Source organism: Chelonoidis abingdonii, chromosome 2, assembly GCF_003597395.2.
Source record: "Chelonoidis abingdonii isolate Lonesome George chromosome 2, CheloAbing_2.0, whole genome shotgun sequence".
Lineage (NCBI taxonomy): Eukaryota > Metazoa > Chordata > Testudines > Testudinidae > Chelonoidis > Chelonoidis abingdonii.
The window spans coordinates 273,262,172-273,278,808 of record NC_133770.1 but is presented as its reverse complement, the minus strand read 5'-3'; the positions used below and the strand labels follow the sequence as shown (position 1 = coordinate 273,278,808).

Genomic DNA, 16,637 nt, shown 5'->3' with positions numbered 1-16,637 from the left:
TACCCAACTGCAGCATCCATTAGGCACGGTTGCAGCTCAGGAAGATGTAAATTAAGGTCCAGACCAAAATACAATATTTCGTTCAGTTCAAAAATTTGAAATATTTCAGGCCAGGTCAACCTAAACTAACTACTTTGTTTAGATTTTCTTGATGGATTTTTTTTTTAACTCTTAGCAACATAAAAATATTCCCATAGAAAATTCTGATTTTGTGGAAACTGCATTTTCTGCTGAAAAAAACATTTCAACAGAAAATTTGTAACCAACTCTAATTAGTTCATATTCTTTTTCATTCGCAGAAATATGTTTCCGTTATTGTATCAGTTGCTTTGGTGGAAAGTCTCTGTCTCTTCCAGATCAGGGTCTCATAACCTAAAAAGAGAGCTGGTGGGAAAATGAAAATTTCAAAGTTATTTTCATTTCAAAGTGTTTAGAACTGACCATTTTTCATTTTTAATCTTTTTGAGAATTTTAAAAATATTTTTTCAAAATATTTGTAACAAATGTTATCAAAATAGTTATCAAGATTTTTTTTTCAGTAAATTAAAAGCGTCAGTGACTATTTCCATAATGTTTTAGTTAAAAGCATCAGAAGAAGGGACAGTTTTTAATGAAAAAACTAAGGTTTTCTTTGTTTGTTTTTGCTTTTTTCCCCATGTTTTTTGGGGAAAAAAGTCATTTTCTATAAGAAAACTTCTTGATGGAAATTTTTTCACAAGCTGCACTTGTGATGCATCTCAGTACAGAATTAAAATAAATGAGTATCCTGAAGCATATATTTAATTGAAACTAGTGAAATTTTTTTTTTAAAAAAAAGCAATTTTAGGGCATGACGATTATCACAGTGGAATCTGGAATCCTTAAATGTCACTTCTTCTGAATTCCTGTTGTCCAAAACAGGGTCATATCAGTAACCTTTCTTTAACTTCACATTTGTCTTTTATTTGACATCTGTACATATAAACACACAGCTCACCTATCTATCTGTTCCACTGGAAGAATTCTGATTATATTTAAGATAGTCCCATCTAGTAATAAAATTGTGGCCTGATTAAACCCATGCAAAATGTCTCCTGTTCTGCTTTCGGTATAGCCAGACGAATCAATTATCTAAAATCATTGCATGTCTCTCACTGAATTCAGATAAGCTAGGTTCCACTATTTATATAATAGATTCAGGAGACAGTAGAGCATATGTTTCCAAATATAAAAAAGCATACACTATAGAAGAAGTAGCTTGGATTTCATCCATGTGCAGAGGGCCAGCACCATACCTAAATACCTCTTAAATCCCACTTAAACTCTAATGGGGATTACATGATACTTTGATTTTAGGCTAACCTCTGCCCAGGGGAGAATTACACCGTTATATTGTAAAACTCCAACACTTTCATAGAAAACAGTTGAAAATGTTGTGGTTACTGGCATATCTATCTTCCTCTTTTAGCTCAGAATTTGCATATCCCATAGTACCACAACAAGTAACTTCTTACATTTGAAATATACATTATGTATTTCTGGGTATGCAACTATGTATCTGCTTTAGTGACTGTCCTAAAGAACAGACTCTGTGGAACATCAAATATTTATCTACATATGTATGTGTGGTTTAGAAGGTTTGCTTTCAAGTTCATCATGCTTTTTCAGTGCATCATGCCTAATAAAGAAGAGAAAGATTAATTAAGTTCAAGTAAATAAATTATTATATCTGCTGGATGCAATTCGAATTTACAGTATGTTCAAGGACCCTGTTCAAGCATCAACTGACTGGTTGATTAATTAATTATCTGTGCTTGAGACTCAATACCATATGTCAAGTGAAAATTTGTAATTTGTACCAGTTTGTTTAGTCTTTTTACTTCTTAATAGATGGGAGGTTTTTTTAACAAAAAACAATGGATTTTTTTGCCAGATCCCATAAAGATTTACATTTGTATTCTATAAATTAGACCAAACTGAATTTACTGATTGTAAGGAGGCACCCTGGCTCCCTGGCGCACCTGAGGGGGAGGAGCCAGAGCCGGCGCCTCAGTGGGCGGAGCCACTGAGGCCTGTCCCTGCCCCCGAAAGTCAAGGGGCGGGACAGGAAGTATAAAAGCCCCGCCCCAGAGCTCAGTTGAAGGCCGGCCGCCGAAGAGGACAGACGCTGAGGCCCGAGCTCCTTCTGGTCCCAGCCTGCCCCGTGCGCACTACCCGGAGGAGCGCTGGCCGGACCTGCCTCGGGCCCGGTATCCGGAGGAGCGCTGGCCAGACCTGCCGCGGGCCCGGTATCCGGAGGACCCCGAGCCGAACCTGCCGTGGGCCCACTATCCGGAGGAACCCCAGCCTGACCTGCCCTACGCTCACTATCCCGAGGAGCTGCGGGAGTATCCTGCCTCCCAGGATCCAGAAGAACCCATGGTCTGGGACCCGCCGAACTACGCCAGCGGAGAACAGGTACCGGGAGAGGGGGAAACTGGAAGTAGCCCGGGGGTAGCCGACCCCAGTTTGGCTTCAGGGGACTGTGAACCCATGTCAGTGTGTTGCGGCCTGGATTCCCCACTGACTGCAGCGAACCCTTGCCACTGCTAGGGCCCCAGGCTGGGACACAGTGGAGTGGGAGGGCCTGTGTCCCCCCTGCCACCCGTCCAAGAGTGGCAGATTTCCCTCTCTCTCTGGCCTGAGGAGGCCTTCTCATAGACTGTGTCTGCTCAGCCCCTGACACTAGGAGCTGAGCCTGAACTGTTTGCTGTCCCGCCCTGCCCAAGGGCCAGGGCTCATAGACTGTGTCTGCTCAGCCTCTGACAGCAAGAGGCTGAGCCTGAACTGTTTGTTGCCCCGCCCTGCCCAAGGGCCAGGGCTCATAGACTGTGTCTGCTCAGCCTCTGACAGCAAGAGGCTGAGCCTGAACTGTTTGTTGTCCCGCCCTGCCCAAGGGCCAGGGCTCATAGACTGTGTCTGCTCAGCCTCTGACAGCAAGAGGCTGAGCCTGAACTGTTTGTTGCCCCACCCTGCCCAAGGGCCAGGGCTCATAGACTGTGTCTGCTCAGCCTCTGACACTAAGAGCTGAGCCTGAACTGTTTGTTGCCCTGCCCTGCCCAAGGGCCAGGTCTCATAGACTGTGTTGGCTCAGCCCCTGACACTAGGAGCTGAGCCTGAACTGTTTGTTGCCCCGCCCTGCCCAAGGGCCGGGCTCATCGACTGTGTCTGCTCAGTCCCTGACTGCAAGAGGCTGAGCCTGAACTGTTTGCTGCCCCGCCCTGACCAAGGGCTTGGGCTATAGACTGTATTTGCTCAGCCCTGAGCTGAGCCTGAACGGTTTGCTTCCGGCCCCGCCCAAGGCCGGGCTTAGGCGCTGTGCCCGGGGCTCACCCCTATTACTGATTTCTCGAGCCCCTAAACCCTGACGAGGCAGCCAACGTCACTGACTGCTGTGCCTAAGGAGGCGCCCTGGCTCCCTGGCGCACCTGAGGGGAACGTACCCCAGTACGATCGGCTTGCACTGCTTCTTAAAGGTTTCTTCCCATTTCTATGATATGTCAACTAATATAATTGTTTTGATTATTAATATTTGAATAATCTAGAGAAACACCAGGCAATGGATGTAATAGGGTATATTTTATTGTAAATAAAAAAAATTGGAACATGATAAATTAGCTTGTGTATAATGAACTTCAAACAAGTGAGATTTTATAAAATAGTTTTGCAAGTGTTATTGTCAATGAGATTTGACATTCATCATGTCACATCTTGTATTTGTTTTGTGTGTGTGTTTAAATAACCAGACTATGGAATATTGCTTTGAATGGGGATTTTACTGGTTGCCACAGTTGTTTCAAGACCCTCAACAACAAAGGGTCATGAAGGGCTAGGTTGCCTTAATGTAGTAACAGATACTCCAGTACAAGGAAATATCCCCTGTTTTAGGAGAGAGCGGAGATTTTTTAGTACAGTTTTATCCCCTGATTTTAGATATGCTGCATGATAACACCTAAGTACTATGATGTGGATGTGAAATATCTTAGATATGTAGCTTTTAACATAATTGTCAAAATCCAGTAGTATTCTGACCTTTACATGGATTCCTCTTAATTTCTGGATACAAATGATGTTGTGGATTTTAATCTATTACTGCATAAAGCTTTATATGATTTGGGACAAGATTAGTTTTGAGTGCATCCTTCTTTTTAAAAGTTGAGGTTGAGGCAGTACTTAAAGTGATCAGAAAAAGGGGGAAAGGGGGTCCGTCATAACTCCAGCCAAGTAAAATGTTCTTGCACTAGATACAGACAATTCACCATTTTTTTTATATATATATCACATAATTGCATGCAATCTTAGCTCATTAAGCTGTTTATACATATTTATTGTTGTGTTTAAATGAACCAACATATCTCATACAAATTATTGAAACAAAATACATCCTGTGAGTTTGGGGGATAGGATATCTGGGGGGTTCAATGAGTGTCAGTGTGGTTGGGGTCTCTCTGGAGATAGGGGGTTGAAGACGCAGTTAGATTCATTGGGGTTGGGGTCTCTGAGGATGGGGGCTGGTGGTTTAGTGAGATTTGGTGATTTTGGGACTTCCTTCTGGGATTTGAAGGCTGAGGGGTGCAGAGATTCAATGGGGTTGGGGGTCTCTCTGGGATTTTGGGGTCTCTGGAGATAGAGGGCTGGGGTGCAGTGAAATTAAGTTTGATTGAGGTATAGGAAGTGAGATTCAGTGGGGTTGGGGTCTCTCTGGGCTTTAGGGTCTCTGGTGATTTGAGGTCTCTGGGGATATGAGGCTGGGAGTGCAGTCATGTTCATTGAGATTTGGGGTCTATCTGGAAAAGGGTGTAAAGGGTGAAAAGGGTTGTGGGTCTCCCTTGGGAGTTAGGGATGAAATTACAATAGATTGGGGGTGCCTCTTGGGGGATTAAGAGGGAAGTGACAATGGGATGAAGGTATTTCTTGAAGTTGGGTTGATGTGATGGTTGGGGGGCTGTGGTTCTCTTGGGAGGGGTGCAAAGAGAGCTTAGGGACCATTTCAGGGGTGCAGCCTCTGCTGTCCCGTCCCCTTTCCTCCTCACTTGTACCCTGGCTCTGAGCGTGTCACTAGAAAGTGCAGGGTGTCTGGTTCCAAGCCCCCTGTGGCTTCCTTTGGCCACTCCCAGGCTTCTAGACTGCACCTGGCCAGATCCCTCCAGAGCTGCTACATCAGCTGCTCCCGAAGCTCCACTTTGCTCCCTCCCTCCCCCCAGATGGGCTAACAGGCCAATGCATGAGTGGTTCCCATCCATAGGGGAGTGGAGTGGTGCCTTGGGAGCTGTATGTGGTAGCAGCACTGGTAGAAGCTCTATGCCCCTCAGCAATTCCCCTTGAGCTTAAAAAAACTCCCATGTCTGTAACCTCCCCTTACACATACATACACACTTTAAACACTGAATCAAGGTGGTTGAGATAGAGGGGTTTCAAAGGCAGACAACAGTTATTAAGGGCATAAAAAATCTCTTATGGCGACAGATTGAAAAGTTTGGCCTTGTCTCCCTTAGCATGGATTAAAATACAGGAGGACATGATAAAAGTATAGAAAATGATGAACAGTATAAAGAAGATGGACCAGGAGTGTCACAATGTTCAGGGTAACTGCACCTTTAACTCCTGTTCCATGGTCTTCTCTGTGCTCAGGTCTCTAGCATTCACCTCTCTCTTGACAGGGACCCAAGTCCCTCTCCTTTCTGACCAGGGGTGTTTTAGACTGGAGTCCACTTGCACTTCACCGTGATTATTCTAAGGAGATCTGACAAACGGCCAGACCTTACTCTTTAGTTTCTCTCCAAGGACAATGTCAACGATAGAACAGTGACCCAAACTGTTCTTTCAAAGCACAGCATATTTATTTAAAGACAAAAGCCTACAGAGAAAACATATGAAACAATAAAAGATCTAGACACATACTTAATATATGAGAAGTGACCCGTCAGCCCTATAAGGACGTGACAGATTAAAGCCCTTCCAACAGCTAAACAGGGTTGGACTAAAGATCAGTCCATTTGTTGCAACTGTCTCAGTTCAAGCTTGCCCTTTGTATTCCTAGTCCTTTCTTTACGTCTTGCCTCTCCTCTGGGACTGTCTTGAACAGGATATGCAAGCCGTCCCAAGGGTGGTAGTTCTCTGGAGCTGTTACAGTCTTGGCCCTTTGGCTTCATCATTCCCCATTATTTTTAGTTCCCAGAGGTGCTGTGGTAACCTTCCTTTCATGAAATAGAAGACAATTCCCTTTTGCATGAGGTTGCAATATCTATCAACAGGAGCTTCTGTTCTCCCTCTCTCATAACACAAGAACAAAGGGACATTCAATGAAATTAAAATATGCCAATTTAAAAACTGGTAAAAGGAAATACTTTCCCACACTACATGTAATTAGAATGTGGACCATTAAGCCAAGAATTTAGCAAGTTTCAAAACAGGACTGGAAATTTATATGGATAAAAGTATTCAGAACTGTAATAATTAGCTCATAAACGTTTGGTCAGGGATATTAAATTAGGGTTTCAGGTTTTAAAACAATGTCTATAAGGGATTAGAAGCAGGGGTGCTGGAAAAATTTGTATAGTGGGGGTGCTGAGAGCCATTAAACCAAACTGTAAACCCTGTATATGATGGAAACCACTTCAAGCCAGGGGGTGTGGCAGCACCGCCAGCACCACTAGTTCCAGTACCTATGATCAGGAGCAATATGGGAAGCAGATCTGTTTACGGAAGGTAGATTGGTTTACTACAGGATTCTTGCACCTTCTTCTGAAGCACTTAGTGCTGGCTGCAGTCAGAGACAGGAAAATGGACTAGGTGGACCTCAGGTGTTTTCCTGTATGGCAGTTTCTATGTTCCTAACAGATGAGGAACTGAAGCCAGCAGTCCCTGGATTTAAATGTAGCACTGCATTGCCACTGAGACACCCTCAGCTCTGAAATTTGCTTCTCTGATTGTCTGAAACAGCTATGTTTGTTGATCATTTTTTTTAGCATTTTACAGGGAGAAGGAGTTGGGTGGGTTGGTGGCTAATTACATCCACTCAGAGGTTTGGTATTAGGCACATATTATAAATATTAAAATAAATGCTGCCTGGAGAAAAAGACGAAACTAATGCACTTCCCAGATGAATTACACTTAAATTACCATGCATTTTTATTTGTTCCAAATAAAAACAAACTCAAAGAAGTGACAAATTTATTAGCAATTTCACAATTGCATTATTATCCATTGTTAGTACAAAATTATTTGAAGCAGAGGGGGAAGAAAACTTGATTTATCATTAGCCATTTTCTCAGTATTAAAAATGAAATGGAGAAGGCCAGGTAATTTTTTAGTAGTGCCATGTAATAATGCAACTGGAAAACTGACTACTTACAGGAAAGAGAATTTTTTTTGAAATTAAGTCATTAAAATATAAAATAGTTTGTGAGAGCACATTCTATTCTGATAGCAATACTAGGTGAATGCTATTCAGGATGAAGGGTGTCATTATAAGCAGTGATTATTGTGGGTATAGATCTAATATTTCACTTTTCCTTTTAAAGGGTAAGGGCTTCCCTATGCCTTGCCCTTACTCTGTTATTTGCAGATCCTTTCAGGCAGTTGTGCTGAGGGTGCTACCATACCTTCTGGCTTGTAGTAGTGATAACAAACACTAAATACATGATTTCTATGGTTTCCATCATCAGCACACCTGCTATAAAAATTGTTCCATCACCCCTGCTTTCAGGGAGCATTATAATCCAGATTTCCAAAAGTGTTCAGATTGTTGGGTAAATCCAAACTGAACACAGTATGAACAGTGACCCTAATGTCCAGGAGACCTCTATATTGTTGCATATTAATTGAAATAACATCCAAAGGAAGTATTAGAATCATAGGATGAGATTCCCTATCCTGCTCTGACCTCTTTACATCACAAAAAATGGCTGCAATGAGGAAAAAGGGGCCTAAAACCCCCGTTCCAGCTGTGAGAGGAGTCCCGCAGAGAAGGAATTGCCGAAGACAACTCTTAGGCTGTCTTCTGAGGACACTTTCACGAACCTTGACAACAGGATGGGATAGAAGAGTCTTGTTAGGGTGGGGCCATAGCATTGTGGAGATTGTGAACGGCAATGTGGCCCATAGGATGGCACCTGGAGGCTCCCATAACTCTGACAGGCCCCTGGGCTGTTACACAAGGGGCTTCAGAGCTGGCCAGGCTCAGGAGGGCACAAAGAAGCGTCCTTGGCCCCCCTTGCTACTGGATTGTGAGTTGTGTGGTGTAGCATAGGATCTCACCCATAATATTTAGAGATGGAAAAGAACCATTATGTCATCCAGCACACCATCCTGCCAATGCAGTATTATTCCCTTACAGTAAATATTTTAATATTACCTCAGCGTATTTTTAAAAGTCCAGTAGGATGACATATCCACCACTGCCTTGGGATGACAGTTCCATAGTCTACTAGATCTTACTGTCAATACATTTCCCACTTATATGCAGCTCACACTCTCCTTTTCTTAATTGAATCCAATTATTAGTTATACTTCTCTGCTCCATACTTAATCATTCCTCTCCATCCTTGGTGTTAACAACACTCTACTCCTATATGCAGACTCTTGTCTTGTTCCCTTGTATATATTGTTTAGGCAGGTTAGATGCATTTAGTTCTTTTCATCTTTGTTCTTAAATCAATTACTCTAGGTCTCTGATCACTTTTTGTTGATCTTCTCGGAATTCCCCACTAATCTGTCAATAATTTTCTGATCATATAGTGCTGAGAATATAACTCAATATTACAGATTTACTGGATGGCAGTTGCTACAACTGCTTGTTTTTTTCCACTTTTGGGGGGCCAGGGCAAGGTGATGCTGGTTATGGATAAGGTTCTTTGGTTTGAGTTGTTTATTATAGTGAAAATACTATGATTCAGATTTTCAACTGGTGTAATTTCGCAGTTTCATTGATGTTGGTTTTATGCTTGCTGAGTTTCTGGCTCATAACATCCAGTTCTCTTGTTCCTCTCCCTTTCACCAGAAATGTTCCAAAATAATTGACAATGAATTAATGTATTAATAAATTCCCACACTACTTCCCACCATGCTGGAATGAATATCATTCAGACCTGCTGGTTGATGCATTATCATTTTTCCACGTGTTTTCATACCAATTTTTATTAACAACAATAGTGTCAAGATGTTCACTTCTTCACAATTGCCCTTCTGATTCCTCTTATTCCATTTAGTTTTTATTATTTCATGCTACTCTTCTGCTGCCTTAACCTTTATCCTAGTAGTCATTAAGTGATTCTGTGTATTATTATTTGGTTCCCCTCCCTTGTTCATTTCCAGTACAAGTCACTTTTTATTATGAGTTTTTTGAGCAATCTCTGTGGAAAACTGCCTGCTGCCTGCTTTTTTTATCTCTTGAGGAATTTTAGTCTGTTGTATATAAATTATTGTCTTTTTTTATGATGCACTATGTTTTCATGCTCATGGATTGTAAATATATAATTCCAGCATGCATTATTCATTCCTTTTTATTAATACTTCCACATTTGCTTCCTTCAAAGCTCATGTGCTTATATATCTTTGTATTATTGCTCACTATGTTGTATTCAGGTAGTTCATAGTCACTAATATATCAAATTTCCATATTGAACCTTCCTTTGTAATCTGTTTTTTGTCTATTGGAAAGAAGTAGTTGCTGGATGACTGCTCTAGCTGGAGCTCAAGAAATGTCTAATATTTATGATCATTTGTATATTTATGATGCCATAATATTTTGTGTGTATAGACATATTACCAAAGTGCTTTTTTATGCTCACAGCAAACAAACAGAAACATTTGATAAAACCAAAAAATACTCTTGCTGGAAGGAACATTACTTTATTCCTTAGAATTCAAAATGGTAACATACAAGCACTCCAAAACTGAAGGAGACAAAGCAGGCTGCTTTCTAAAACAGAGAGGCACAACTCAACCTTACTCAAGGCTGTCTGACTGATTGCGGCTAGGCCCAGCTTGTATGCTTCCCTACAGAGCATTTAGTGAGTGTGGAAACTGGACAAGTTCTTAAAGTGATAGTTGAAAGCATGAAAGGGGCCAATTTATGAATTTGCCACAGTGGAATTTTTATTTTTTTTTAGATTTTTTTTAAAATTCAGATTTTTAAATCTGAAATCAAACAAACCAGTTTTGACATTTGAATAAGTGTTAGTAGTGTGACCCCTGTTTTTTTGAATCCTGGGAGCATTAGCTTACTAGTTTTAACATTGGGTTTTTATCATGTCAACTTTTAACTTGAATGGTATTTTTCCTGTAGGGACACTTTCTTATTCTTAACCAACCAACAATATTTTAATTCACTCAGCACCACATTAGTATACAATCTTAAGTTCACCACTCAAGTGTAGACACAACCAATGTTCTGGGTATGAACAACCACAGTACAGTCTTGTAAGCAATTCTCACAGACTAAAGTTGAGGTTCATCAGTTCTATCAAGGAGCAAAGGAACAATGCAAATTATCAATACTTCTTATTACATTGACTTGTGATAACAAATTCTTAATTTCTGACATATATATGATATCTCAAAGGATGTGCTTGTCTTTAAGGCACTGAGTATGGTTACTACACTTTGATTGGATTGGTTCAAAAAAGAAAAGTTTAGCATATTAAAAGCAATTGCTTGAAGTTATTGTTTTCAGTCCATTTTAGGCTACTCTGCTTGGACTTATCATGGAGTTAAGTTAAAAAATATAGTTATTTAATGCCAAGTGGATGCTCAGATTTTTAGTTCTTAGGTTCTCTGCTGCTTCCACTGGTATTCAGTACAGAAAACTGGTGTATAACAAATTTATGTGATCCATTTCTCATCAGAGGCTTTTTAAGTTTGATTCATTTCAAGGACTGTTTCATTAATAGCACCCATTCTTAATTGGGATCCCCGCTTTTAAGCAATTTCTCTTAATATTTCAGTTATGCTCTGTTTTATATCTTCCAACATGCCTTCGTCATTGTGCCAGATAATTTCTATTACTTTTAGAGTCAACAACTATTTACAATGAAAACCAACAAAATCCCTTATAATCTTCTAATTTTGAAGGACATACTCCAGATATTCTTTGATTGTACATAAGCATTTCACATTATTTATAGAATGATGTAGGTCTGACTCATGAGGCAAGCAAATATGCAGCTATTAATTTGGGGTGAAAGACAGATTATCCATGGTATATTTGATTTACAACAAAAACAATGTATAGTTTATAATTTGCGGTGAAAACATGTCTTGGATTTCTTGGGGTAACTGTTTACCCAATTTGATCTTCTGTCTTACAGCCAATCTTATCTAATTTACTTAATTTGAAGCTTCCCCGCCCATCTTTTAATCCACTCAATGTGCAATGAACCACTTTGCACAGGAACGCAATATGTCACTTTTGGTAACTTAGATTTCTTTTTAGATAAGTTGGGAGGGAGAAAGAGGTTTTATCAATATGGAAATTATGAAAGATTCTTGCCTAAGTGATTAACAGTACTCTCATTTAACCATTTTAGTTTCTATTCTTGGGGAGAGGAACTCTCAACTTTGGCTGATCTGTGGGTCTCACCTGATATGAACCAATGTTATTAAAGAAAGTGTCTCACTTGATATGAACCAATGTTATTAAAGAAAGTGTCTCACTTGATATGAACCAATGTTATTTTCTTTATTTCTTAGGTGGATCCTATTTTAGGATAAACAGAGGTCGATAGCTTTTCTAATTTTTTAGTGCCAGCAGGGATCAGTAGTTATTAATCATCCAAGGCATATCTGTGCTATATATCCCTTACATAGCTTGAAATTCCAACACTGTTCTCAATATACCATACACTCAAAGGGCCAAATCAGCACAAGGGAATTATTATGTTAAGTGCTGTGCCAACACACATGAAGACACATCCCTGCCTGTAAATGGTCACAATTTACCTTTACAAATTGTAAACACAGTATAGACAGTGATTTATATAAATATGATAATAAATAAATACATATTTTTCTCCCTTACAGAGTTACAGAGTAGTTCTTGTGGCAATCCAGGAGTTCCACCAAAGGGTATCTTGTCTGGTACGAAATTTGATGTTGGTGATAAAATCCGCTACAGCTGTGTAACTGGATATATTTTGAATGGCCACCCCCAGCTTACCTGCATAGCTAACTCAGTGAACACAGCATCGTGGGATTTCCCAGTTCCTATCTGCAGAGGTAAGAAATGCTATGATAATCTTTCTTTAAGTATTTAATGTACATTTATGAGTTGAAGCAACTTTTGACTGATGTGGCCACACAGAGAAATAACCAAAAGAATTTAGGAGTGAGGTGGGGCTCTGAACATTGCTGTTCCCCCCTGTTGGTATAAGATGGGAAGTCGGACAGCATTGCAGATCCTGAGGAGAAAGTAAACCACACTCTACAAAAGGATTCAGTAACTTACTTTCCTCTTGAAGTAAGGGGAAGATGGAAGAAATTATGACAATGCCCGTATATTTATGCACAGTGAATGCTGAACATTACATAGGTGGTTAGTCATAAAGTCTCAATCTAGTTTCTGTTATACAAATTCCACTGCATATTTGGAAAACTGTCACCAATTGCAAAGTACAATTAGGAGAATAATTTTCCAAAACATTTCTATATTGGAATAAATTATTTCATAACTACAACAAATAATGTACCATCATATGACAGGACTGCACATTTCCTGAAGAAACTACTGATCTTTTTATTTATTTATTTGTACTGATACATTATACTTACACTGACTGAGAATCATCATTTCTTCAGATCTGCTTCATGGAGCATTTGGTCAAGGTCTTTTGAAGATATCTGTGCTTCAAGGGTCCAATGCTGCACCTAATAAAGCTAAGGGGAGTCTTCCCATTAACTTCAGTGGGAGCAATTTATCACACAAGTTATCAATTAGCTACGTTTACTAAATGAAGTTCAAAGGCAGAAAATGAAAACAAAAATATTTAATTTCTGTCAGCTTACCTGTCTATTAATTTTACTTTTACAAATGGATCTACTGCTGACAGAAGTAAAGCAAGCATGATTTGGCCTTTGTTCTTAGCTATTTTGTTTTAATATGAGAAATACCTTATGTAGATTTCAATCTGAGGGACATATGATGAAGGTCTCATACTACCACCAGTTAACATAATTGGAGCTCCTAAAAATACAGATAACTTTCTAGCACAAAGCGTATTGCATCCATCTCAGGGTAATACTATATTAGACCTCATTATGGTAGATAAAGATAAATTGATCACAGGCCTAAGAATATATGGCTTCCCAGGTGCAGGGAATTATGACAATTTAATTTATGTGCAAACAGAATATAAAGGCAGTCAGTAATTTGTTGCTTTAAAAAGGCCCATTCCTAAAGCTATAAACAATCCAGAGAAAAAATGAGTAGAAAGAGAAAAGCCAAAGTCATGCCAAAATTTCACAGGGTAAATGGGATGACCCAGGTAAACCATAAACTGGTTAGTTTAACACCAGTTCCAGACTAATCATGGAACAGCTGACATGGGACACAATCATTAAAGAACAAATAGTAATAATTGATATAATTCCAATCAAAATGGTTTTATGGAAAATAGGTGTCGTGAGACAAATTTGATATTGTTTTATGATGAGATCACAACTTAATTTGATAAAAGTAACTTTGTTGACATAATATACTCAGACTTCTTTAAGGCATTTGATTCAGTCTGACATTCTGATAAATAAATTGACACTATATAAAATAATGGAGCTGATATTAAATGGATTAAAAACTGGTATCTGATATGTCACAAAAAGTATTTGTGAGTGGGAATTGTCATCCAGTTGAGTGTTCCTAGTGGGGTCCTGATCTTGGCCCAAAGCTATTAAATATCTTTATCAGTGATCTAGAAAACAAACAAACAAAAAACCATAGTGGTAAAATTTGCACATGACATAAAACCTGATGGAGTGATAAATAGTAATGAGGAGAGGTCACTTTTATGGGCCAACATGGATCACTTAGGAAGGTGGTCTCATTTGTAGACCTGATTAGAACATTTTTGCTGAATCTGAAATGTTTCATGGAAACATATCGGTTTCCACAAAACTTTCATCAGGAAGGTTTTTAAGACAGTGAGATAATCTGTACCTAGATGGTTGGGATGCTGTCCTGGGATGTGAAGATCCACATTCAAGCCCCTGGTTTATCTGATTTGGATTGATGTGTGATGAAAAATTCCTCTGAGTCAGGCAGAGCAGGGACTTGAACCTGGAGTTTTGACATCTGACAGGCCAATAACCAAACTAGCAGCCCCCACATATGCCTTAATAAAATTCAGTTTTAATTAAAATGTTCAAAAATTCTTTTTTTGTTCAACAAATTTAGAAACTTCAAAAGTTGCTGCAAAATGCAGTTGTCATCCTCTAGGCAGCTATACTTATTTGAACAAAATGTGTTTTAACAAATGCCGGGACAAACATCTAGAAAAAAATAATGTAGGTCACACTAACACAATTGGGGCTCCATCCTGGAATACTGTGACACTAAAAATGGTTTAGGGATTATCGCAGATAATCACTCGAACATGAGATCCCCTGCAACACTGTCACTAAAACCACAAATATAATCCTCAAATACATAAGCAGAAGAATATCAAGTAGGAAGAAGGTGATGGTAGTACCTCTATATATGTCATTGGTGAGAATACTGGAATTCTGTGTCCAATTCTGCTGTCCTAACTTAAAAAAAATATATTCAGGCTAGAAAAAATGCACACATTTTTAATAGTGAAGATAATTAACTACTGAAACAACTTAACACGGGTTATGATGGATTCTCTGTCACTGAAAGTCTTTAAATCAAGACTGTGTGTCTCTCTAAAAGATATCCTGTAGCTCAAATAGAAATCATGGGCTTAATGCAAAGATTATTGGGTGAGTTTCTTTGGCCTGGATTGTGCTGGAGGTCAGAATAGGTGATCACAATGGTTTCTTCTTGTCTCAAAATATATGAATCTGTGTTCCATATGACAAATACCTAAGCTTATATTTGATATAGTAGGCTTTGGTACTTCTGTTTTAAGAGGTTCCTCACCATTTTGTAAAATGCTTGAATTATCCAATATATAACATTGCGGGAGTTTGCTAAGAGTGATTACCCTCTAGTGAGCTTCCCATTGCTTCCCTCAATTTCTGGTGGAGACTTTCCTTGATTAAATCCTCATCCTTAGGAGTTTCACTGATAAGTGTCTTATCACTCCCTACCAAAGACCTTTACATTAAGAAGGAATATTATTTAGTGAATGTGTGTGTATGTGTACTGTGGCAAATTGTTGACACTATTATGATGGGCCTGCACTTTCTCTTCTTTGGGGGGGTTCAGGGCACCATTTCTTGCCCCTGAATTGGAATATTAATTGCCCCACTAGTGTCCTAGAGGAGGGGAGTAGAGAGGGAGGGACCTGCGCCTGCCCTCTACTCCAGCTCCCAGCCCAGGGGCCATGAGGATAGTGGTAAACCACTTGAACTGACGGTTCCTTCCCCTGGGCTACTTCCCTTTCCTGCCCTTCAGCTTGTGGCAGGGGGCCTTCCTGCCCTCCCTCTGCACAAGCCAGGTACCCCTTACCTAGGGTCTAGGACTTCTTAGCCCACTGCAGCACTTATCCAAACTGTCCTCTGCTTCCCTTCAAACTGTTCTCTGCTCCAACACCAATCCTTTCTGCTCCAACTCCTTCAAACTATTCTCTGCTCCAACTCCCACGCTGTCTGATTGAAGCAGGGGGTTTTTATCATGTGACTGACTGCATTTGCTCTAAGTGGCATCAGGTGCTCTAGTTAATCTATAGCAAACTTTCTTCCCCTTACAGGGAATAAGGCTCCCTTCTAACACTCTCCTGCTGCCCTCTGGCCAGGCTGTATCACAGTATGTATGTACTGGAGGTCAGGAAGGAATTTCATCCAGTTCTGGGGAGTTTCTGATGAATAATCCTTGGTGCTCTCTTTCAGATAAATGAATGATTGTTGTTTTCTTTTATTTTGATTAGTTGGAGTGCAAAAAGTCAAAATATTTTCCACTCCAGTATTTTCGATGTATGCTTCTCAGTGAAATTCATAGCATAATGAAAATAGATATAATCAAAGCAGAAACAAACAAACAAACAAACAAACCCTGCAGTCACTTTTAGCACACTAGGAATGGACGAGATCGGTGTTTCTCAAACTGGGGTCGCCGCTTGTGTAGGGCCAGGCTGGTTTGTTTACCTGCCTTGTTTGCAGGTCCGGCCAATCACGGCTCTCACTGGCCATGGTTTGCTGCTCCTGGCCAACGGGAGCTGCTGGAAGCGGCGCAGGCCAAAGGACATACCGACCACCGCTTCCAGCAGCCCCCATTGGCCCGGCCCACCAGGGGCTTTCCCTACATAAGTGGCGACCCCAGTTTGAGAAACACTGATCTAGGCATATCTCCATTGAAGTTAACAGGGCTTCATGTGGATTTAAACATGAGATTGCAAATGCAGGATCATGGCATAGGTTCTGGAAGGGGAGCATTGGTTGCTTTGTTTCTACCAGTCTCTTTTGATTTCTGCTGTAAAACAAGTATCTCCAGGAATCAGTAGCAC

General features: G+C 40.1%; 1 protein-coding gene across 4 annotated transcripts in view; it reads left to right on the top strand.

The window, feature by feature from the left end:
* Positions 1-16,637, top strand: part of CSMD3 (CUB and Sushi multiple domains 3) — a 1,318,842-nt gene that overhangs the window by 288,235 nt on the left and 1,013,970 nt on the right. For all 4 annotated transcript variants that reach the window (XM_075063193.1, XM_075063192.1, XM_075063195.1 and 1 more), the window contains exon 4: positions 12,040-12,234. In XM_075063193.1, the coding sequence (XP_074919294.1) occupies positions 12,040-12,234 (195 nt within the window). The remainder of the gene's footprint in view (positions 1-12,039; positions 12,235-16,637) is intronic.